The sequence below is a fragment of the Trachemys scripta genome, chromosome 22 (assembly GCF_013100865.1).
Source record: "Trachemys scripta elegans isolate TJP31775 chromosome 22, CAS_Tse_1.0, whole genome shotgun sequence".
Lineage (NCBI taxonomy): Eukaryota > Metazoa > Chordata > Testudines > Emydidae > Trachemys > Trachemys scripta.
In genome coordinates, this window is record NC_048319.1 from 4,073,417 (window position 1) to 4,096,190 (window position 22,774).

A 22,774-nucleotide genomic window follows, 5' to 3' on the forward strand; every position below is an offset into this window, starting at 1 on the left:
CCTCTCTTCCTCCCTATCCCTGCACTGACTACCTTTCGCAGGAGCTGATACCCCTCAGGAATTTGGGCCGGCACCTATTCCCCCCTCCTTCATTCCACTGACCCTCAGGGACCCCATGTCAAACATGGTGCCTCAAGGCCTGCCCACGGCTGCTGCGCACAGCACCGCCTGCCCCTCGCCTTGTTCCACCCACCTCCCGCTAGTGGTCCAAATCTTACCCCCTTATTGCCACATGCTGCACTGAGTAATTCTCTGCAAAGTGCAGCTGTGCCCATCTCCTCCCACCCCATGTGCCCTGGGGCAGGGCTCTCCCCTACATGCCAATGCAACACGGGGGCAGAGGGAGAGCTCCTCTGCTCCGCCTCCTCCTCAGCACACTGCCTTGGAGGCGGGAGAATTAGAGCGGGGGCGGCTGCTCGGGGAGGAGGCAGAGCAGAGGTGAGCTGGGGTGGGGGGGTGCCTCAGGGCAGAGGGGTGGGAGCTGCCACGGGGGGGCGCCTCAGGGCAGAGGGGCGGGAGCTGCCACGGGGGGGGCGCCTCAGGGCAGAGGGGCGGGAGCTGCCACGGGGGGCGCCTCAGGGCAGAGGGGCGGGAGCTGCCGCAGGGCTGGGGGGCGCAAGGTGGAAGTTTTGCCTAGGGCGCAAAACTTCCTTGCACCGGCCCCGGCAGGGACTGCTGTGCTGTGACAAGTTGGGGTACAGCCCCAGGGATGTGGGGCTCAGGGTGGGGGGTGGCCCCGAGCTCCAGATCAGGGTGGGGGGCAGAGAGCGGGCTGCGGGGCGGGGTCTCAGGGGCTGTGGCTGAGTCACGCTTCGCCCCCGCCCCGATCTGCCTCCCAGCCCCAGGGTCACCGCCGCCCCAGGCTGCAGCAAGAGGAGCGCGCGGCCCCTTTAAGGGAGGGACGGGGCGGGGCGTATCGTGCAGCGCGGGGCGCCATGACGTGAAAGGGGCGGGACCGGAAGTGGGGCCCGCTGCTGAGCTGGAGGGGGTGGGGCGGGGCATACGGTGGCCGGGAGGCGCGATCAGGTGAACGTCTGGGTGGGCGCGTCCGTTCTGGGGGGAGGGGAAAAGAACGGGAGCGGGGATGTGGGGACTGGGGCGAGGGGTCTGTGGTAGGAGCAGGGGTGAGAACGGGGGCGGGGGTTTATGGTATGGGGGGTGGGAATGGGGACGGGATATACGGTAGGAACGGGGGGCAGGAGATATATGGCACGAGTGGGGTGGGTGGGTGGGAATGGGGAGCAGGGGTGAGAATGGGGGAGGGGGTTTATGGTATGGGGGTGGGAATGGGGGCAGGGGGTATGCGGTAGGAACGGGGACGGGGGATATACGGCACGAGGGGTGGGTGGGAATGGGGAGCAGGGGGTATATGGTATGAGCGGGGGGTTGGGAGCAGGGATATACGGTAGAAGCAGGGGTGAGAATGGGGGTGGGTATTTATGGTATGGGGGTGGGAAAGGGGGCAGGGGATATGCGGTGTGGGCGGAGGATATATGGCACGAGTGGGGTGGGTGGGAATGGGGAGCAGGGGGTATATGGTATGAGTGGGGGGTTGGGAGCAGGGATATACGGTAGGAGCAGGGGTGAGAATGGGGGAGGGGGGTTATGGTATGGGGGGTGGGAAAGGGGGCAGGGGATATGCGGTGTGGGCGGGGGATATACAGCACGAGGGGTGGGTGGGAATGGGGAGCAGGGGGTATATGGTACGAGCGGGGGGTTGGGGGCGGGGATATACGGTAGGAGCAGGGGTGAGAACAGGGGTGGGGCATATGCCGTACGAGTGGGGGTGGGTGGGAATGGCGGTATGGGGGGTGGGGTGGGAATGGGGGCATGGGATATATGACATGAGCAGGGAGTATAGGAATAGGGGCATGGGATATACAGAATGAGTTGTGGGGGCAGGGATAAAGGGTAAATATCTAGTCATTGGGGGTGGGGGGCAGCAGCATTATCTCAGCAGGCAGGAAAGTCACTTACTCCTTATTCTCTTCATGCCCGCTCCAGGATGCCCGTTTATGAGACGGGAGAGTTATGAGCTCGAAAGGCAAGAAGCGGGTGGTTCTGCCGACCCGGCCTGAACCACCCAGCGTGGAACAGATCCTCGAGGACATCAGGAGCACCCAGCCGTCCGATCCCATGTTTGTCCTTCTAGCAGAGTCCAGTAAAGGTAGGAGAATGCATCCCAGCCCTTTGCTCCAGGAATCTCCATGACCCGTTCTGTATGAAATCTACCAGACGATGGGAGCCTGTCTCTGTCCACGCCAATCCTACCTATGTTATAAAATCTCCATCAGCGAGCATTGCACAAATTAGCCCAGAAAGCTGCCATCTTACCAGTTTGTTGGCTTGGGTGACATGAATTGCTGGGTCTCAGTCCTGTTCTTGGAGGACAACTCTTTATAGCCCAAAATCCACAGCTGTGATTGGTGCTCTTGTTGACAATTTTTTCAGGGAAGTCATAGACCTCATGGGGCCTGGAGACTGACCTTCCCTTTCACCTGTACAGGTATCCTCCCCTGTTCGTAAGTAAGGCGCATTGGTCAGAACATGGTAGGGAAACATCCCCTGCCGCTACCTGTGCTGTGCCATTTTGAGGCTATAAACAGACCTGAAGGTGTACCTGATCCAAAATGTAACTTAGTTTTACCTGAAGAGACTACTACCCCTTTTACATTCATGTTATTCTCTCTTTTCCTCCTGCATTTCCCCATCCCAGACTTGCCAGCCCCTAGGAAGAAGGAGGAGTCTGAAGTGAAGAGTGAGCGCCTGTACCAGCAGAGTCATTCTTACATAGAGATGAACCAGCGGCTGCAGAAGGCCTGCAGTCTGCTGAAGGCGAAGTGCGAAGAGCTGAAGCAGGCGGGCGCGACTTTGGAACAGAATATCGTGGAAATTAAGGAAAAGGCCTTGTGAGGTTGTCTGGCCTCTCTGCAATGCCGAGAGATTGGGAGCAGAGACAAAAAGCTGGCCCAGGAGGGTTTGCTCTCGACAGTAACAAGCCCCACCTCCTAGTCCTGACGCACTTCTCAATGTGCGTTAGACTTTCACAGGCGTCCCCAGTGTGGCTTCTTGTTTCTGTAGCCAAATCATAGGGCCAGAAAGCCACCAAGCCAGGTAACCCCAGGGTGTGCTTTGATTTAATGGAAGATCTGGCATTGCTGCATCTTGCCTGGAATCTCCAAGAACCCGCCACGCCTCATGAATGCAGCTTCCCAAGAATCGCCCCTCATGCTCATTGGAAACGCTAGGGGGTATGTGAGGGGGGAGTTTCATCTTTAAAGCTAAAAATGCTACAGGATTTGTCTCTGTAACCCCTTCCCAGTGGACAGCCCTGATCTCGTTGCTCATGTTCAGACGGGACTCTTGGACCAGGCGTTTCGTTGAGCCATTAGGAGAACCTGATGCCAATTTCCAAATGGCAAGCTTGAACCTGACCTGGCTGGGGTAAGCGAGGGCTCCGGGCAGCCGCTGGCTTTTCCTAAGCTGTGTGTCACCGTCTCAGGTGCCCATGGTGACTGTTGGCATGACATCCCCCTCGCCCTCCAGGTTTACCTATGACTTCTCCATCTGGTACTGCCTCCGTGACGACGATATTGCTTCCTGCATCTCCATGATGCTGAAAAAGCAAGGCCTCCAGGGTTATGCCGAACACCAGGACCAAGTGGCAGGGACGTCCGTTCTCATGACGGCCACCGAGGTCATCCAAGCTAGCAGGGTTGCTATTGTCATCTTGTCGGCCAACTCGCTGGACGACCCCTGGTGTCAGCGCGTCGTGGAGTGGAACCTGCATCATGTGATAGAGCAGGAGGGGACAAAGATGATCCCGGTTTACGTGGATGTGGAGAAAGAGCAGGTGCCTCTGGTTTTAAGGCATCTTAACGAACTCGACTACAGAAACAAATTCTTCGAGCGGAGGCTGCTGGAGAGCTTGAAAAGCAGCATGCCTCCAGCTGGCAGAGCGAGCGCTGTGTGCCCCTCCAAAGCGACGAGCGCCAAAAGCAGAGTCAGCCGATAGCAACGGGGACTTAGCATGGAGAAACTGAGCCCCGTGGACTTGGCTTTGGTTGATTCCTGCCAGGGGGGACGTGGCGTGTCTTGCCCTGTTCATTTGGCATCCGGGGTTTGCTGTGGGCCTCGTGGTGGTGTTGGCAGTGAACTAATCTGCTTGGCTTTGCGCCTAGACTCGACTGTGAGAAGGCTTAGAAAATAAAGTTGTTGCTGGTGGAAGTTTGCTATTAAAATGCAGTGGGAATCTATATGGAATGTGCGCCGCTGCTCATAAATCTCATTATTTAATAAGCTCTTATTAAAATCCATTCCTCAGAAACCTGAACGGCCGAGTCTTTGTTACGAGAGAGGCTGGGTAGGGATAAGATCAGGTCCTGCTGGGAGCCAATAATGAGCTTTATTCTCAGCTCTGACCCTGGCACCCCCCTAACCCCACCCAACTTTTCATTGGCCGTGTCTGCCCTGGGTAACTAACTGGTCGTCTCCCAATGCTTTGCTACGTTGATGCAGCTCACACCAGGCCCCTGGGAGCCCTTTCTGCACTAGCCGTTCCAAGTGTGGATAGCAACAGATGGCGATGTCCCTAAAACTGCTGGTGTAAAATAGGCTTGTGCCTCAATTTCTTTCCATCTGTGAAATGGGCGTAACAATGCTCGCCTGTTTTGAAGGGGAGGGGGAGTTGTGAGCACTAGTTAAAGTTTGTGATTTCATTGGAAGTCCTAATGACCCCTAGCCCTTATTTAGTGCTTTTCAGCACCAGAGCTCAAAGCGCTTTACAAAGGAGGTCAATCTCATTATCCCCATCTTGTAGATGCGGAAACTGAGGCACAGGGAGGGGGCGTGACTTGCCCGAGGACACAACTAGCATGCTAGTGGAAGAGCTGGGAATAGAATTTAGGTCTCTGGAGACCCATCCCCTTGTTCTGTCCACTAGCTAAGTACCGTGGACCTAAAAACCCAGAGAAAAGCCTGAGCCCCTTCCTTCAGCTCTCTGCTAGCACCTGGGCGTTGGCTCCACCCCAATTTGCTCATTGGGATGTTGTGCTCCCTGCAGTTAAGACTCTTCAGTGAGCATTGGGTGGTTAAGACCTTGGTTTTATATCTCAGAAAGAGAGCAGCAGAGCTCCGGGAGAGGAATTGTTTTATTACATGCCACAAGCACCGACAGAGCTTCTTGCATGGGCTGGGCGCCGGGGAGGTGGTCAAAGGGGCATGTTGCAGTCGATCACATAAGTGGTTGCGAAAATGAAGCGGCATATCTCTATCGTGACAAGGTCCAGGGCTGTGCAGTGGCTGAGAGCTGGCGCGTGGGTGTGACAGGTGACGGGGATTGGGCGATCGGATTCTACGCTACAAACCTAGCTGGATCGGGGGAATGGTTCCAGATTTGTAATCTAGTCAGGCCCCAGCACCTGTTTCAGCAGCTGTTTGTGCCTAAAGATGTGCTCCTGGTGGAAGAGTGCAATAGAGAGGGAGTTAAAAGTGGCTGGAAACTGCAAGGAAGCAGTTTACATCTCTTATTTCTGTCAGGGCGTGTGGGCTGGGGGATTCGCTGTGTGGTGTGGGGGGGTGTTGAGGGGTAGAATGTCACAGAGGTGTCAGAATCTGGCTCCAAAGTGTTCAGGAAGCATGTAATGGATTAGACTTGTTTTTTACACTCTCGCTCTTGACCACTGAGTTCCTGTTTTTATGGCAGTAGCGAGGTGAGCACATGCTGTGTAGCAGCTCCTCTCCTCTCAAACCTCACACCTCCGCCTCCCGAGAGCCCCTTCTCCCCCTGCCGCAGAGGAGATGCGAGTGCGCTCAGGGAAGGAGCGGGGTATATAACTACGAGCGGAAATGCCCCCCGGCAGAAGCGGTGGGGCGACGACGTCTGCAGACGGCTCAGCGTGGTGGCAGCATGAAGGCAGATGGGAAATTGCTTTTCCTGGTGCTGCTGTTCCTCCCCATTGGGAAGGCTGGTGAGTGGGTGATCACGCGGTGCCGGGGAGTGGCAGGATGATCCGGTGGATAGGAGCACGGGGCTGGGAATCCGGAGGGTTGGATTCTAGTCCTGACTCTGCCCCTAATTTGAGTGGGCTCAGCTGAGCCACTTCTCTCTCTCTGCCTCAATTCCCCCCAGGCCTCTGGCTGTGATGGGTCAATAGACCGATGGTTTAATGTGGCTGGGGGGGAATCCGGGGCTCCTGATTCATACTCCGATGCCCTGCCTGCTGGACTGGAGCTGGCTACCGCCAGGCTTCAGGGCTTCTACACCCACGGGCATAGTTGGAGCAGCTGGAACATGGCTCGGTTCCAGCCTGGTAGTGCTGGGATTCGAACACACCTCCCTTTCCAGGGTTTGGCGTGAGAATTGTCCCCTGCATCTGCCTTGCTCCCCATCCCCGTGCATTGGGGCACGTCGTGCTGTTTCTTTACAGCAGGCCAGCTCCAGTCTTCGATCATTGGAGGACGTGAAGCATTGCCTCACTCCAGGCCCTACATGGTGTCTATCCACAAAGGAGACATTCCCGCCTGCGGGGGAGTCCTAGTCCACAAGCGCTGGGTGCTGACGGCTGCGCACTGCTATTCCGACCCGTGAGTACAGAACCCACCCCTGGCTGATGGGTTCCCACAGATTAGGGCCAGAGGAGCAGGGGTTGCTCTGCTGTTGCAGGGGCAAATAGTGAAACCTGGATTTAAGAAATGCCAAAGGAAAAGCCTTGATGCCAGCCCAGGGAGGAAAAGGGCCATTATTTACTGAACACCTGTAGGAATCTCACCAACCAGTAGAGCAGCAAACTAGGAACCCTGAAGGTCATTCAGCTAGGCAGGCGTGCCGGGTCAGGGTTGGTCGTGAGGTGTAAATGGGGAGATTGAATGCAATTGGGTTCTTTCTCCAGCTCCTCCGTGGCTTTGGGTGAGCCACATTTTTCAAAGGGGACCTCTGATTTGGGGTCTGTTGGCCTGATTTTCAGAGGCAGCTGAGAGCCTCCAGCTCCCCTGATGCCCCCTGGAGTTATGGGTGCTCAGCCTCTCTCAGAAGAATCTGGCCCAAAGGTGCGTCGCGGGCTGGGCACCCCAAAACTGAAGCACCCCAAATCAGAGGCTTTTTTTTTTTAAAGTGGCCTGAATGGCCCTGACCCTCAAAAGTATTTGGGCACCTAACTTCCAATGGAAATTAGACACCTAAATACTTTTGACGACTCTGGGCCAACGTGCCTCCCTCTGCATTCCCAGATGATACTTGCTCGGCTCATGGGAGGCGTCCCCATCTGCCCTCAGCACACCAGGGGCATGCCAGGAGGATCAGTGGTGGGGCCAGCATCACTGGGGTCATGAGTCGAGCTGGGGGAACATGCTGCACCAGAAAGCCGACTTGCTTCTCTGACTGCAGGCTTAGCTTTGTGCCTCCCCGATGGGGTGTTGCCATTGGGATAGCCGGGTGGCCGCAGGGAGGGTGCTAACGCTAGAGAGGCTTTCTTTTTGTGTCTCAGGCGTAAGGGTCTCATCAGGGTGCTGGTGGGTCTCCATCGGCAGCCCAGGAGAAATGCTGGAGTGCAGGTCTTCACTGTCGCGAAGTTTGTCCCGCATCCTTCCTTCAACCGCACGACTTTAGCAAATGACATTATGCTGCTCAAGGTATGTGGGCTTGCTAGGGAGCCATGGGCACCAGTTATTCTGGCTTCTGCTACAGGGGACCCGTCCTACGAGACAGCAGCGTCTGACCATGTGGCTAGGGCAGTGGAGTGGGTTCAAATCCTGGCTCTTCCTGTTGTGTGGTCTTGGGCAGGTTGTGTTGTCTCTGCCTGCCTTAGTTTCCCCCATCTGTAAAATGGAGGTAGTAATAGTCCCTAGCTCTTATCATCCGTGGATCTCAAAGCACTTTACAAAGGAGAGCAGAGTTGTCATCCTCCTTTTACAAATAGGGAAACTGAGGCACACCGAGGGGAAAAGTGACTTGCCCGAGGTCACCCAGCGGATCAGTGGCAGAGGCAGGACTAGAACGCAGCTGTCCTGAGTCCCAGCCAGTGCTCTAGCCACTAGCCCACACTGCTAACGATATCAATATTTCCTTTGTGGATGGAAAGCGCTGGGTTAGGACCCTTTGAGGCAAGCTGGGGCATTCAGCACTGCGTAGGATTTACTCCTTCCTCTGTTCCTCCATCTCAGGGTAGGGGGAAGGTTGAGTGGGGTGAAGCGGAGATGGGCGGTGCGGGGGGGAATATCTCTCTGGAGGCCTCTCCTGCAGCGGCTAGAAAGGTGAGATTCAGAAGTGACAAACTGCCTAACCCTTACAGGAAATCTTTAACACTAGCAGCGCTCTCTAGCCAGCCTCGAGTCATTCTCAGCTCACACCCTCGCCTCCGAGGTGCTGGAAGGTGTGCAGCCTGGCCTTGCTTTCGCTGACGGGCAAAGTGTTTCCCGGAGTCTGGCCTCTTTAACAGAGCGAAGGAGGCTTCCCTTTGTCCCTCAGCTGCTTCCCAACTGCTCGGAAGTCTCATTCCTCCCACCCCTTCCCGCCATCCCTCGGCTTCTGGGCCTGCACAGTTTCCTCTAGGGCTGGATTTGGGGCTTGGCGCCTGGGGGGTGGTGGGGGGAGGGGAGGTACTTCACTGATTCCTAGGTTCTGGGCTGTTCTAGGTGGGGCTGGTGCAGCCTTTCGTGGGCGTTAGAGCAATCGCCGAGGCACCTGCTCTGCCCCCCCCCACACCAGCGTCCCCCAAGGGGGGCCGTACACGCTGTCCCTGTTTGGGGGAATTCTCCCAGGAGCCCTGTAGCACAAAGGGGCGTTAGGAGAGGGCTGGAGCCAGGCCTCTGGCTGTTGGAGACTGGCCAGGCTTGGCTAGTGGGGGTTGGTCTCCGTGTGTTTCTCAAACCTCCTCGGGTTGTGGACTCTCCCACTTAAGACAGACCATCTCCCCAGCCTAGGTCGCTATAGAACTTGGTGATGCAAAGAGTCCCATCTGGGCTCTTCGTATCAATGGCACAAAGCGAGCCCGGGACAGGGCCGCAGCCTGCAGGAGAAGCTGGAGGCATCTCCACTGAGATGGAAGCAGCTCAGGGGGACCGCAGTGGTGCTAGGGGTGGGAATCTTCCTGCAGCCTGGCGGAGTCTGTCCCCAAGGCCTGACCTTGGCTTTCGCTCCTGCCTGCAGCTGGACAGGAAGGTGGTTTGGAACAAGGAGACGAAGCTTCTCCCCCTGTCCAAGAAGAATGCGGCCCCGGGGACGCTGTGCAGTGTGGCTGGCTGGGGGAGGTTCAGAGAGGGAAGCAAGTATTCCCCCGTCCTGCGCGAACTCAACGTCAAGGTGATGGACATCAGGATGTGCAACAACAGCCGGTACTGGGATGGCGAGGTCACCAGCACCATGATGTGCTTCGAAGGGGTCGAGAAGGGCTCTGCCCCCTGCCAGGTGATGGCTAAACAGCAACGCTGGTCTAGAACGGGCTGATGGGGGAGAGTCCCCAGCTGGCTGTGTGCAAGGGGAACAGCCTCGTTGCCAGGCCCGCGTGCTTAGCTGCCTGTTCTCGAGCATGCATGGAGATGGCAGGATCCTACAGGGGTGCCCCAGACCTAGCTAAGATACTGAAGAATCCCGGGGAACATGGCAGACACTGACAGGCACAAGCACCGACTTGCTGATTTCCCTGGGGGTGCTCGCTCCCTGCTCTGCCCCAGGGCCCGCCCTCAATCCACCCCTTCCCCCAAAGCCCCACCCTTGCCCCTCCCCCAAGTATGCCTGGCCCTTGCTCCACCTCTTCCTGCTCCCCATCCCCCCCAGTGCCTGCTGCTGATCAGCAGCGGGTGGGAGGCACTGGGTGGGGAGGGGGAGGAGCTGATCAGCAGGGCCCGCCCCGGGGTGCTGAGCACCCCCTGTTTTTTTCCATGGGCGCTCCAGCCCCGGAGCACCCATGGAGTCGGCGCCTTTGCTGACAGGGATGCCAGAGGGTTTGGCCACATGTTCTCCCTGGGAATCGTGTCCCATTATCCATCCCCGAGGCTTTGTCCCTTTTTGGCAGGCGAGGATAAGTGAGGTGCAGGGAGCTGCTGGCCAGGGACTCAGCACTCCGTTGAAGGCTTTGGTGGCGGGCTTGGCAGAGAGGCCAAAGACTGAATGGGCCATGGAGATTTGTCCCTCGGTCAGGGCCGAGCTCCGCTGGGGCATGTGTGTGGGACACTTGCCCTACTCTGCACCCGCTCTGTGGAGAGAGGTCTCCAGGGCTGTCAGTCAAGCCCCTTTAACCAGCACAGGATTTGGCCCAAGCTGTTGGTTAGCTCCAGTCCTAGGACAACCCTCATGCCTGCCCCGTGCAATGTGACCCACTGCCTCTCTCCTCCCTGTTGCTTGGCGCCACTGCCTCTGTGCCCTTCCACGCTCCTGACCCTCATCCCAATGCTGCGCGGGGCCCTCCCAGGCTAACAGGCTGTGTACTCTGTGCTGTTGCAGGGTGATTCCGGGGGCCCTGTGGTATGTGGCAAGAAAGCGGAGGTCGCCGGCGTGATCTCCTTCACGGGCAAAAGCTGTGTCAACGTGTTCAAACCGCCCGTCGCCACGGCTGTCTTTAAATACAAGACGTGGATCAAAAAATACCTACGCTGGAGCTGAGCCCTGTAACTGCAGCATCATCTGTAAGCTTGCCTGTCTGTCTCCTCTGCCCTGTATTGACCCCTTGTGGCTTCCCTATGCTGCCAGGTTAGAGATCAGCTCACTCACCCAGCCGCATGTGCCTCATCCATCCGTCTGGGCACTGCTGGTGCAACTCCACCCCCCCCGTGCCTACCTGTTCTCTTACAGAGACTTCAGCTCTGTCCTTCTCTCTCTCGGGCCTGGCATGCAAACTGTCTGCGTGCGTCACGCTTCCGGCTGCTGATTTGAAGTAAAAGTGAAACCTCATCTGGTCCTAGGTGGTGGGTGTGTGTGTGTCTGTGTCTTGGGGGTATCACACTGTGGCTGCCCTGGCTCCAGCCGACACCACAGCAGTGTCTTGTAACTAAGCTAAAGTCTTGGCCAGACCAACGCGGTGTTGGAAATTGGAACTGGGGTAAGGGACAGCTGGGTGGTGAGTAGCTTCCCTGCCCTGAGAGGCACTTGCTGCCTCCTGTAGCGATGACAGAGAGGCAGGAGCCTCTAAACATTTCCCCACATCACCTCCTGGGCCGGGCGCGGTGCATCTACGCTACCGGGGGAAGCCCAGCTAGCCCTCGAGATATGCTACACAACCACTGTGTACTGTACGTGGGACATGAGCTGGGTTCAAAGCTGAGGTTTTCCCAGCTCTGTGTATGGTCTCTCTGGCCAGAGTATCTGAGAGCCTGACCGCAGCCATGGTGTGAAGGGTTGGCATTATCCCTGTTTTATGACTGGGGAAACCGAGGCACAGAAAGGGGGGGGGTCCGTGTTAACTTTGAGAATTAAACCCAGATTTTCAAGCCCGTGCCTTAACCCTAAGCCCACCCTTCCTCTGGTGAGCAGGACACTGTGCCTGTGAATCACCAACTCCTCAAGCCAGCAGGGGAACCAACCACCTCTGGTTATTAAATGAAAACCCCTCCCCAGCCCCTGCCGGCTCTCTCCTCCCCCCTCCACCCCAACCACCATTTCCAACTGGCCACGCAGTCCTTATTAGCAGGGTGGAAAATAAAGAGCACCGCTTCCTATTTACATAGCTTTAATTTTAATACTGTCCAGTGCCCCAGTAAAATAACATCCTTAGTACATACAGACAGCAGGTGGGGGAAGAAACCAGTAGCAAAGAACAGGACGGCTCAACACCCAGCGCATTGCTCGACAGAAGAGGATGGAAGCCGGGGATAACAGTTAGGGGATGCTAGGTTAACAGAAAGCACAGCTCGGGGGGAAGTTGTGTTTTAAAGTTAAACAAATGGTTACTGCAAAAATGGTGAGGTAATGCAGGTGTCCCCTGTTACTACAGGTGTGTTGTACCCTGAATTAATTACAGCATTCGGACTGGATGGTGTGTGTGGCTCCTGAGGGAGGGAGGGTTCAGGCTCTTTCTTCCCCTGGGGGAGGAGAGACGAGACCTTTGCTTGTTTAACCCCATGGCTGCAGCCCCGGGGCTGGCTGGGAATTTGCCACCCTACCAAGGCTGAACCTACGCCTGGAGCTGACTCCCGCAGCTCTGAGTTTGCCACAACGAAGGCCTTCCCCGCCAAGGTTGTGTGAGTGGTGATGTCCCAGAGAGCGAGGTGCTGTGGGCCCCACACAGCGGGATGGAAAGGGGGGGGTTGCCCCCATGTTATAGCACAACCCTTTGGGGAGTGATGCAGGGGCCATGCAGCTGCCATCGCTGCGGGGGAGCCAGCATCTCTGCAAGGGGATCAAGGCTGTTGAGTGCCACAGCTGGGGTTGGTGTGGGCACGTTGGGTCCAGCAGCTGCTGTTTGAGGCCTTGGACCAGCCCATGTTTGGAAGGGGCGAGACAGGCAGCTGGAGGGTAGGAAAGTTCAAGCCACGACACGGGTGCTGAGGCTGGAAACCCCACCTGCCCCAGCCCCCTTCCCTTGAGATCAAGGAGCACAAGCCCCAGCAGAGCTAAAATCCTGCCTCTAGCCCGTGCAGCAATTGGACCCTAGGGTGGATTGCAACACAGTGCCTCACTGCTACAACCAGAAACTCTCTGAGCTGCAACCGCTAGGGCCCTGTCCAGCCTGCGCCAAGGACGGGGCTGCCCCATCAGCTGCATGCCAGGCCCCACAACGGTAAGGTGCCCCAGCAGCCCCGTTCTGCCCCCCGCTTCATTTTTGTAACAAGAGTTGCAACACATGTGACTCAAGCCCCTTCCAAAGCGAATTAACCCACCGCTCCCCAGGGAGAGGGAAGCGGGAGCGTTAGCTCGTCTACCGCTAGTGAGGCAGGCAGGGGGCAAAGCAAGTGGCCTTGTTCGGGGCAAGAAGCTGGCCCCACTTTGCTCTTTTTGGCACCTGGGGCGTCACTCAAAACCATGCAAAGCCAAGGGGGAAACTGCTGCGGTTCCAACTTGGTGGCATTTCACACCCAGTGTGCATGGGTGGAAATCACCACAGCAACCCCAAGCCAGCCAACCCCAAACCCGAGGTGGTTTTCGCTGTGTAGCTTTGCAGAGCAGGGCCTGGCTGACAAGGCTAGCAGGCTGGACTCAAGTTGGGGAGCTTGCTATAGGGGGCCAGGACCCCCCACCCCTACACTTCCCCTGCTCGCACACTGAGTGCGGACAACATAAAGAGCACAGCACCAGGCCTCAGACACAGGCCAGGCCTCCACTTTCAGCACTGCTTCAAAACGCCCAGAGAAAGGAGGGAAAAAACATGTAAGGGAACTTCCTGCTGCAGGATGTATTTAGCAGCTGCTGGGGGAGAAGAGGTACAGGCTGGCCCTCCTGGTCTCACACAGCCCATCCAATGGCTGTTGGGGGGGGAGGGGAAGGCTGTGCCTTGGTGGATTTAGTCCAGTTCTTAGTGGACCCATCTCCACCCCATAAAAACCATCCGTGGCACTGATGGGGGGGCCTATCTGCCAGGCTGCCAGTCCACCCCAGGCACATGGGCGATGCCCAGCCACTGCCCTGCTCTGTGATCGACCGGAGCCTTTCAGCTACAGGGCTGTCTTTTCGCCAAGCCTAGCGTCACTCCAAAATATGACACGTCTATATTTTGAACGGCCTACAAGGCTCTGCCTAGCTCCTGAAAGCAACGTCAGGGGCTTAGTAGAGTGGCTGGGGAAGGGTTTTTCCATGAAAAAAATCAAAAGAAACAATATTTTGCAGCCCTTATGGGTGACACATTGTCCATTTTCAGTCACGTGTTTCTGTTTTGAGAGGTTTTTAATCAAAAACTGGAATTTTGGTGGGGGAGGGGGTTTCTGTTGAAAAACTGGAAATTTTGGCACCTTGAGGACTTAAAATGTCGGGGCCAAGGGCCTTTCATGCAGCTCCAAAGTGGGGCCGTTAGATGCACACGTCCCCTTTGTGAATGCCAGCCTCTCATTCCGGACTACAACTGTGGTGGCGCTGTTGAACTTGCCCCACTTCCAAAGTGAATAAGAGCGTCCACACATGGAAGTCTTCCTGAATAGCTGTTCCTGAGTTGCTCCAGGTTTAGAGAAGCCCTTGTGCTCCTAAGCCACTGAGATACTTTTGAAAATGTGTCGTCCCCCGTCCCCCCCCCAGTGTTTAGTATTTTCAGTGAGTACCTTGTATGACTCTCACTCTCCATTGGAGCTGGTATGTATATGACCCCCACCCCATTACCATATCACCTGGGCAACTTACCGCGTTTAATCCTCATAACCTCCCTGGGAGGCAGGGCTATGTCCTTATTTTACAGATGGGGAAGTGAGGCACAAGGAGGGCCACGGTCACCCAGGGAGTCTGTGACAGAACAAGTCCTTGATGCCAGCCGTCCACAGTCCTAAGCCACAGCCATTCTGCCAGCCTTTCTACCTAAGGCTGCAACAGCTCTGCTCTGTCCTTGTTCCGACCTGCACTCTCCTAACCCACTGTCCCCTTCCTGCCCATCGTCTCCTGTTTCTACAGCGTGTCTTGGGGCACCCGACCCATGGGGGGGGGGGGGCACTGAGGATGCTACTGTATTACAGATATTAAATAGCCATCTTTATCTTTCATTCAAAAGGGTCCCAAAGCATTTTGCACAGCACAGACTGAATAGGGGCCCCTGGGAAGTCAGTGACAAAACTTACATAGGCTTCAATGAGACCAGCATTTTGCCCCATACAACAGCACCTTTATATGCAAGTATCTTCATCTGCCACTGAAATAAAGCCACCTCTGGGGCTGAACGTGGTGGCTCCTTTCAACAGCACACAGCAACACTGCCAGTTGTGGAAATCAAGTATGCCCTGGAAATCAAGAACGCCTGGATAGTTCTAGGGAGGTGGACTGGAATAGCCCACCTTGGAATCGAGCCATGACCTGGTAAGAACAACTGCCTCTGTCATAAAGACCCTGCACGTTGTCATCGCTACTGTGAAGGGATCGGGGTGGCCTGCAAACGTCTATTCCTTTGGAACCTACCCTACAATTCTCATTCAGCAGATTTAAATACAAAATCTGGCATTCTGATTAATTCAGAACACTTGAAAGAGAGCGGGCACTGGCCAAACTGACACCCTCAGAACGCATCTTTTTTTTAAAATACCACTTCACCCCCCGCCCCTGCAATCTGCCCTCCTGTGCCTAGGAAGCCACGTCGGCAGTTCCCCTCCAAGCTTTGCAACATTAATCAAAGCCAAATCTGACCATGCTGGACAAAACCTGTAACAACAAAGCCCAAACATGTGGTAGGCAACCCCCTCTGCTTCTGATCAGGCAAGGCCCTGAAACAAACAAGGAGTCCCAAGTCCCAGAGTACCTATAAAGCACAGTATCTTTGGGAGCAGGAGGGAGGATGGAGAGAGAGAGAGAGACGTGCCTCTTTCTCTCTGCCTCCTGTTTCCCGTTTGCAAATCAGGAAGTCACTCCCCTGCCACTGACCTCAATGGTGCGATGCTGGTGTCAAACCACGAGAATCAGGACCATATTTTTAAGGGGAGATTTCCACTCCATGCCTATGGAATTAGGCACCCAATGAGCAACTCTGCCTCAGAGGCCAGGGTCAAGGGGCACTGGTACGGACCTCACTCCTTTCCTCACATCCCACCAAGCCTGCGACTCCCACCCCTTCTCTGGGAGGTGTTGGAGAGCAAACTGGACTAACTACCAAAGGGAGGCCCTGATGCTCATTAGGAGTCGCCTCTGGCCCCACCTTTAGCGCAAAGCCTGCATAGTGGGGCTGAGTTTATAAAGAGGATGAACGGCATAAAGCAGCCTCTCCCGCCCAGACCCGTCCCCTCACCCGCTGAAAAAACAAAAATGGCCTTTCCTCACCCCAGCTCCTTGGCGTTCCCCCATGTGCCGTGAGAAGTGTTTCCATAACAACCCTCCTCCCTTGGCGATAATAAGGTGCTGTTCTGCTCCCCCCAGACACTGGGTGACACCCAACGCAAACACAATCCCAGCAAGTTAGTCATTAGCAGATTAACCAGTCACCATAATTACAGGCCTCGTGCTGCGCAAATGGCTGGTTCCGTAACGGGGAGGTTCTGCCCTTCTTCTGTTCCCCATTGTGGAATCCTCCCCAGATCCCCTCACCCCACCCCTCTCCCGCTCTGCTTTTGGTCCATGGGTGGGTTTCTGAAGGTGTTTCTATAAATTAGCTGAGATTATTTGGATACATGGATATTAGTGCCGACATGTGAGACAAAGCATGCAGCTGAGACCTAAGATTAAGGCTTTTGCTTGAAGCATTCTTGGTGGTTGGGTTTGTTTGTTTTTTTAACTAGAAAGAGCAGCAATCCCAGTTCCCTTTGAAATCTCGACCTCCTGAGAAAACTTAGAGAGACCCCAGTGAATCAACGACCGCTGTTGGTTGTCCTCAGATCGAAAATCCCAAGTGTGCTTCAATGAAAGCGTGGAGAAAATGGGCCTACAGCCCCTCCTGGCATTGGACTGTCTAGGGGGGAAGTTGGCTGATTGCTGCTTCAAAGTTCTTCAACAACTGTGAACTGTGAGGCCATCAAGACATCCCATAGGCTTCACTGCAGGACACCTGTGGCCATCTAGACTCCACGGATAAAAATCCCTCTCCTTAAACTAGAGTGTATGGTGATCAGACATCGCAGAGAAGACACTGGCACAGCCATCAGCAGAACACAGATGTCGGGGGATAGGAGTGGGCAGTTACCTGGTTCTTTCCCAGTGCCCGACGGTAAAACTTCCAAAGCTCCATTAAACAAAAAAGAAAGGGCGGAGAGAGTAAAGGAGTAAATACTTGCTTTTCTCCAGGTGTTTATGTGTGTCTCAATCAAAATTGTCACAACCCTCCTGGCCAACAGTTACATCAACGCAAAAGTTCCTCCTTGGTTTGTTAAGCTCGAGAAGACAAAAACGCTGCTGCTTCTGTCTCTTTATGAACAAGAGTTTTGTCCTTAGGGCGGTGCAGTAGGGAGAGTGCCTGGGGCTTTGTTCGTTTCTTAATACACTATCACCAAAGTTGAGGTGTTCTTTGCATTTGCAATAGCGGCTTAAGCTGGCATTTTTTCAAGCGATTTGTTGTTGATCATTGGTGCTACCATGGGGCTGGGAACGTAGTTGAAGGGAGTCACCCGGGCGGATCTACTGGGAGAGCTGTGCCTGCTGGAGGGGAAGCTCCCAACAGAGCCAGTCGGCCCTTCGTGGCCGAAGGAGATGGGCACAGTGCCCTTGATCGAAGTCAGGCACTCTGTCTCGCTCTTGGGCATCTCCCGGGTCTCCAGCGTTGGAGAGGTGCTGGAGTTGGTCTTGGTGGTGGGGTAGTCCTCAGTTTGCACCACAGCATCACTGGTTTTCCTCTGGATGGGGATCTGAGCTTTGGGGGTCTCCTCCTCCAGGGTGCTGACCAGAGGCAGGGCTGAGGAAGGCAGGGTGCTTTTGAGGATGTGTGGGATGTCTTCGTCTCGGATCCTTCTCCAAGTACCCTTCATCATCGCCATCTGCTGCTTGTCCTGCTGCCCCGGGTTCCCCACTGCAGGATTCGGGGTCAGCTTGGAGGCCTCTTGGCTCTTCCTTCTCCTGGCTGACGACTCGGAGCAAGAGGACAGGACGGAGGAGGGGCTGCTGGTCCTCTTGATGATGCTGATGTTGGGGGAGGAGGAATACCTCTTGAAGGGCTCGGGCGAGGGGGTGTTGGTCTTCACAGGCAGCCGGGAAGGGCTCTCGGAGCTGGTCCTCCGAGGAGGCCTCTCACTGGGAGAAGTTTTGTTGTTGGCCGGGGTCCTTGAGATGACTGGCCTCTGGCTGGTCACCACCGGCTTGGTCACCTTGAGTTCTTCGCACCTGGAGGAACACAGGAACACAGCTGGGAGGCCTGGCCTGCTCCTCTTGGGGGAAGCGCTCTGAGACAGTGAGGACATGGACTCGCAGGAGGAGAGCTCAGAGCGGTGCCTCATGATGAGGCTAGAGGACTCCTTGATGAAGGTGAGCTGCCTCAGGAAGCCGGACCGGTCCGACTCATTGCCGCTGGACCTGGCCGAGGACATCCGCACCAAATTGAGCCGGGCAGTCGGTAGGATGCCCTTCCCATGGCCTTTCAACTTAGGGCTGCCCACGTGCTCTTCCAGCACCGGCATGGAGCTCCTGGCTGGCAGCATCTTCTTGTTTGGCTTCTGCATGAAGGGGATGCGGACGGGGGATTTCTGGGTCTTGTGCTGCTTGGTGGCTGGGGATTTCTGCGGGGGCGCTTTGGGGGCAGAGCCTGTTGGGGAGCTCCTGCCCACCTTCACCCCTTGAGACGGCAGTTGCTTGTTGAGCTGGGAGGGCGATGTTAACTTCTTCTGGGTGGGCTGGGAGGGGGTGGAGGTCCTAGAGGAGCCCGAGGAGGGGGGCTTGGTGATCCTGGCAGGAGGGGTGGCGCTCCTCTTGGGCAAGGTGAGGTCGGCCATCTCCGAGGCCTTCCCCAGCCTGTGAAGACTTCGTGACCTCTGCTGGCTCAGGGTGAGGTTTTGGATGGTGGCTTCGGGCTTAGTTGTGGCTGTTTTCTGTGGGGTGGACCTGGGGCTCGGGGAGTCCTTCACTGCGCTGGGCACGTAGATCACTGTCCTGCCTCGGAAGACCACTGGCAAGTTAGATATTGGCTTCTGCCGGCTTACATTTTTCTCCGCCCTGGCATTTCTGCCTCCGGCGTCCATCACTTTCTTGCTCTCCTGAAAGACCATCGCATGGTCTCTCTTCTCCACCTCACGGCCTACCCCACTCCTAGCCCGCTTCTTATCCTTCCTGTCCAAGGACAGCTGCAGGGTGGGGCCAACAGACAGCCCTGACACGAAGGAGAGGATGGAGTCAGACTCCGAGGAAGGCTCCCTGGAGAGGGATGCTGCGGCCTGATGCAGCCACGTGACGATGGAGTTGGCGCCTTCTTGGATGGCCTTCCACTCGACGCTGTCCAGGTCCGAGCCTTTGTCGGACACCATCTCATCCGCTGGGTTGTGCCTCGGCTCCGGCTTCCGTTCCTTGCCAGCGGCGCTCTTGGGGTTGGCACCTTTCAGCTTCTGCTTGTGCTCGGCGTTCCTGCGCCGAGCGGAGTGCCGCCTCCTCCTGGGCAAGGCGGAGCCGATGCACTTCTGCAGCAGGTCGTCGTCCGAGGTGAAGCTCAGGGAGCTGGGGGAGGTGTCCCTCTCTCTGGCTAAGGCCCTAGAGGCTGCGCTCTCTTGCATCCGGCTAAGGGTCAGCTGCCTGTTGGCCTTGTACAGGGTTGTCCGCTCCTCGTGGTCACAGAGGTCGATGTCACTCAGGGAGCTCATGGAGGAGCTGAGGGAATAGCAGGGCGGCGTCTCGTCCACAATGAGGTTGTTGTGGAGTTTGGCGGCCATCTTGGTTTTGGCCTGCAGCAGCTGCCTGGAGCTTTGCTCCGGCTCCTTCTTAGGGGCGGTGCCGCTCCAGCGTTCCTTCTTCTGAGCCTGGGCAGGGCTGGCCTTCCTCTTAGGCGAGTCTCTCCGCACCTCCAGCAGGTCGTCGGAGTCGTTCTCATAGAAGCAGTAGACGGCCTCCTCGGTCGGCGTGGTATGGCACAGGGATTGAAAGGCCATACCCCCGGGAGCACTGTTCTCACAGGGAGCACCCTTCCTGAGGGGGACACCCTCCGGGTGGACCCCCGCCCTGCCAAAGTCCAGCTCCAGGTTGGGTCCATTCTTCAGGGGAGGTAGCCCTCTCTTCACCTCAGCTGCTTGGCCCCTGCCTGTCTGGACAGGGCTGCCATGTCTCGACCCACCCTTCTGCTGGTAGGCCGTACTCATCTTGGTGGGCGTCGAGGAGTTGGAAGCTGCTTTCCTGCCTGGCGCGGGACTCAAGCTCCCTTGCTCACGGTGTGCTTCCATATTGCGCCCCACCGGTGGCCCCGCCACTTCCTTCCTCTCCAGCCTCTTCCCGGGGCCGCGCTTGTGGTCAACCTCCTCCTTCAGCGGGTACTGGAGGGTCTCGTCGCTCAGGGAAGCGGCACTGGAGAAGTTGATGGGAGTGCCTTCTGCGGAGTCGGTGAAGGAGTCGTCATCCTTGAAGAGGTCCCGGGCGGCAGGTCGCAGGTGTTTGGGGACACCCCGGTGCGAATGGGTGGGCACCAGCATGTAGACCGGCATGTGCAGAGCCTTTTTGGTCTGAGGATTCAAGACCTGGCTGGGCAGGCTGGAGACAAGGGAGGTCTTGACCTTCCTGAAGCGTGAAGGCATGGCCGAGTTGATGCATTCCTTCAGGATCTCGATATCATCGTCTGAGTTGAGCTCTGGACGCTCCAGCTTCCTCTTGCCCTCCCCGAATCTCTCTTCCCGCCTGTCCTCCTGCTTCTCGTGTGCCACGAAATTCAGGCTGTTCCTCTCGGGGAAAGGCGGCATAAGCTTCAACTCCACGTCCTTCTGGATGTAGTGCTCGTGAAGGGGCAGGGCACTTAAGCTGGAGGCGCAGGAGAAGTTCTCGTTGGGTTTCTCCACCGTGAAGTAGATCATGGAGTCCAGGTCTTGGGGCAGCTGGAAACGCTCCTTGAAATCCGTGATCTCCATGAACTTCTTGACGTTGTTTTCCCACTGGATGTTGAACTGGCTGGTCTCCTTCTCCGGCTGGGATCCCAGTTCGAACAGGGGCGTCTTGCTGCGGCTTGGGGGCATGGTCTGACCGGGGCTGTCCGGCAGCTCACTCGGGCTGATGGTGCCACTGATCATCTCACTACAGGGGTCGCTCTGGATGGAGCTGGCAATGGATGGGCTTTCAAAGCTGCCCAGGGAGCTGACCGAGCTACACCGACTCATCACCAGAGGAGTCTCCTGAATGTAGTTCTCCGAGGAGCTGGACGGGGTCAGGTCCTCGTGCCGGGATGGGGACGATTCCCTCAGGAAGATCTTGTCGCGCTTCTGGAAGGGGATGGCGATGGGTTGGGAGATCCCTCCTGGCGTGGCTGGGCCCAGATCCGCCGCCTTCACCTTCTCCTGTCTCCCATCGCAGGCCTTGGCTTGCTCTACGTCACCTTCGGCCTCGGCGCCCTCCTCCACCTCGATGATCTCCAGGGAGGAGTCGCTGTCCACCTCGTTCTCGCTGTGACTCTGCCCGTCCAGCACGTTGTCAGCGGAGGAGAGGGAAGAGAGGGAGCTGCACCGGGAGAAACAAATGGGGGTGTCCTCCACCGCGTACTTCTGGACTGACTCCTGCTCCACCGGGGCTGGCGTGTGGGCAATCAGCTTCTCTGGGATCTTGCTCAAATTCTCGGCCGTCTGGAGAAGCCCTGTGGGGAGCCAGGCTTGCTTCCGGCCTGGGAGAATTGGGTGGTAACTAGCACCCGAGAGCCCCACGGCGCCAGGGGCCGGGCTGCTCTTGGCCAGGTTCTCCAGCAGGGGGACATGCTGGTAAGAAGGGGAGAGTTTGATGGTGTGGACCTGAGGGTCGGGAGAAAGCTCATTACCCGGCTCCTTCTTCCACTCAGGCTCCTTCTCAGGGGCGTTGGGGCTGGGGAACGTCACCGCTTTCTTAGCCCTGTCATGCGTGTCTCTCGGATCCAGTTTCTCCGGCTCGCCAGACTCTTTGACCTTGACCCCCGGCTGCTCCATCCTCTCAGGCCTGTGGACGAGGATGTTCTTCAGATCCAGCCTGCTGGGCCGCTTCTGGTATCTCTGCAGCTCCTCCTTGTAATCTAGGAAGGAGGCCCTGGTGCAGGGCTTCATGTGATCCTTGGTGCAGTAGCCGTCACTGGTGCTGCCGCTGTTCAGGCTGTCGTTGGACAAGCTGGTGTAAGCCTTCTTCAGCCTCAGCAGGGTGTGGGCCCGGCTCAGATTCTCCCGCTTCACGAAGCTGCTGGCATCCGAGAGGCGGCACGGGGAGCAGGACTGGGCCCGGGCCTCGTGGACCTCATCAGAGCCGTACTGCCAGTCAAGGCAGTGGTCCTCCGAGCTCAGGCTGAAGCTGTCGTCCGAGGAGGTGTGCAGGGTGGAGATGTCCTCCACCAGCTTGTCGATCTTGGCCACCGTGGTGGAGATCTTGTTGGCCAGCTTCTCGGCCGCCAGCGACACCTCATCCTCGGGCAACGGCAGCTTCTTGGGCTCGGCCGGCTTGCTGCTCTCGTCCTTCTCGGGCTCCGGGCCCCTCCGCTGGGCGATGGCCCTGGGCAAAGCCTGGCCCTGGAGGAAGGAGGAGTTGAGGAACATGGAGAGGATGGAGGCATTCCCGGTCTCCGCCCCTGCCGAGACGTTGGGCACCTCGTCGTCGTCGAAGCAGCCGGAGTCGGAGGCGTAGTCCTTCGCCAGGCTGTCCATGTGCCTCAGGGGCTTCTTGAGGCTCTGCTTCTCCATGGTATCGAAGGCCTCCGCTAGGTGCTTCGCATCCAGCTCGGCCTCCAGCGCCTTCTGCTTCCTCACGTAGAGCGAGGGCATGCAGGAGCCCGGGGAGATGACGGCGGTGTCCTTGTACTTGAGGGGTCGGTTGGTGAGCAGGTTCCGGAGGGCGGCGGCGCTGCCCATGGCGATCATCTTGTGCTTGGAGTGGATGAGGTTGCGCAGCATGCTGACGGCCCCCAGGTCCCACAGCAGCTCCTGGTCTTTGGGGCTCCGGGCGGAGAGGTTCCAGAGGGTCCCGCAGGCGTTGCTGACGATGGTGAGGCTGTGGGATTTGAGGTGCTGCAGCAGGGTCTGCAGGCAGTTGTGGTCCCGGAGCACTTGCCTGCAGGACAGGGATCGACCCTCCATTAGAATCACCCCGCTTTGAACATCAGAGAGTTAATGA

The 22,774-nt window shown here is 57.1% G+C and overlaps 3 protein-coding genes across 7 annotated transcripts in view; 2 read left to right on the forward strand and 1 right to left on the reverse strand.

Annotated features, from left to right (window-relative positions):
* Positions 1 to 969: 969 nt before the first annotated feature.
* C22H19orf25 (chromosome 22 C19orf25 homolog) lies at positions 970 to 4,327 on the forward strand. 3 transcript variants are annotated; one of them, XM_034755060.1, is made up of 3 exons: positions 970 to 1,026; positions 2,005 to 2,167; positions 2,717 to 4,327. In XM_034755060.1, exons 2-3 carry the CDS (start codon positions 2,032 to 2,034, stop codon positions 2,911 to 2,913), a joined length of 333 nt encoding a protein of 110 aa, XP_034610951.1. In that variant the 5' UTR covers positions 970 to 1,026; positions 2,005 to 2,031; the 3' UTR covers positions 2,914 to 4,327. The 3 variants fall into 3 exon arrangements, with proteins under 3 accessions (XP_034610951.1, XP_034610954.1, XP_034610952.1); XM_034755063.1 differs by lacking the exon at positions 970 to 1,026 and adding an exon at positions 1,889 to 1,911; XM_034755061.1 differs by lacking the exon at positions 970 to 1,026 and having other exon boundaries at positions 1,919 to 2,167.
* Positions 4,328 to 4,455: 128 nt separating this feature from the next.
* Positions 4,456 to 10,891, forward strand: LOC117868795 (granzyme M-like). Of its 3 annotated transcripts, none has more exons than XM_034755056.1 (5): positions 4,456 to 5,969; positions 6,429 to 6,585; positions 7,485 to 7,629; positions 9,146 to 9,403; positions 10,439 to 10,891. In XM_034755056.1, the coding sequence occupies exons 1-5, from the start codon at positions 5,720 to 5,722 to the stop codon at positions 10,595 to 10,597; spliced, it is 969 nt and encodes a 322-aa protein (XP_034610947.1). In that variant the 5' UTR covers positions 4,456 to 5,719; the 3' UTR covers positions 10,598 to 10,891. The 3 variants fall into 3 exon arrangements, with proteins under 3 accessions (XP_034610947.1, XP_034610949.1, XP_034610948.1); XM_034755058.1 differs by having other exon boundaries at positions 9,146 to 9,298; XM_034755057.1 differs by having other exon boundaries at positions 6,432 to 6,585.
* A 1,787-nt stretch (positions 10,892 to 12,678) lies between these two features.
* APC2 (APC regulator of WNT signaling pathway 2) overlaps positions 12,679 to 22,774 on the reverse strand; it is a 45,896-nt gene continuing 35,800 nt past the window's right edge. Inside the window, exon 15 of the mRNA XM_034755055.1 lies at positions 12,679 to 22,711. Coding sequence (XP_034610946.1) covers positions 17,068 to 22,711 — 5,644 coding nt within the window. The 3' untranslated portion in view covers positions 12,679 to 17,067. The remainder of the gene's footprint in view (positions 22,712 to 22,774) is intronic.

Bases quoted from the DNA above. Each gene is read 5' to 3' on its own strand.
- C22H19orf25 (XM_034755060.1), top strand. From the start codon at position 2,032: ATGAGCTCGAAAGGCAAGAAGCGGGTGGTTCTGCCGACCCGGCCTGAA. The intron at 2,168-2,716 runs GTAGGAGAATGC...TCCCCATCCCAG, and splicing joins TCTAGCAGAGTCCAGTAAAG to ACTTGCCAGCCCCTAGGAAG.
- LOC117868795 (XM_034755056.1), top strand. From the start codon at position 5,720: ATGCTGTGTAGCAGCTCCTCTCCTCTCAAACCTCACACCTCCGCCTCC. The intron at 5,970-6,428 runs GTGAGTGGGTGA...GTTTCTTTACAG, and splicing joins CCTCCCCATTGGGAAGGCTG to CAGGCCAGCTCCAGTCTTCG. The intron at 6,586-7,484 runs GTGAGTACAGAA...TTTGTGTCTCAG, and splicing joins GCGCACTGCTATTCCGACCC to GCGTAAGGGTCTCATCAGGG.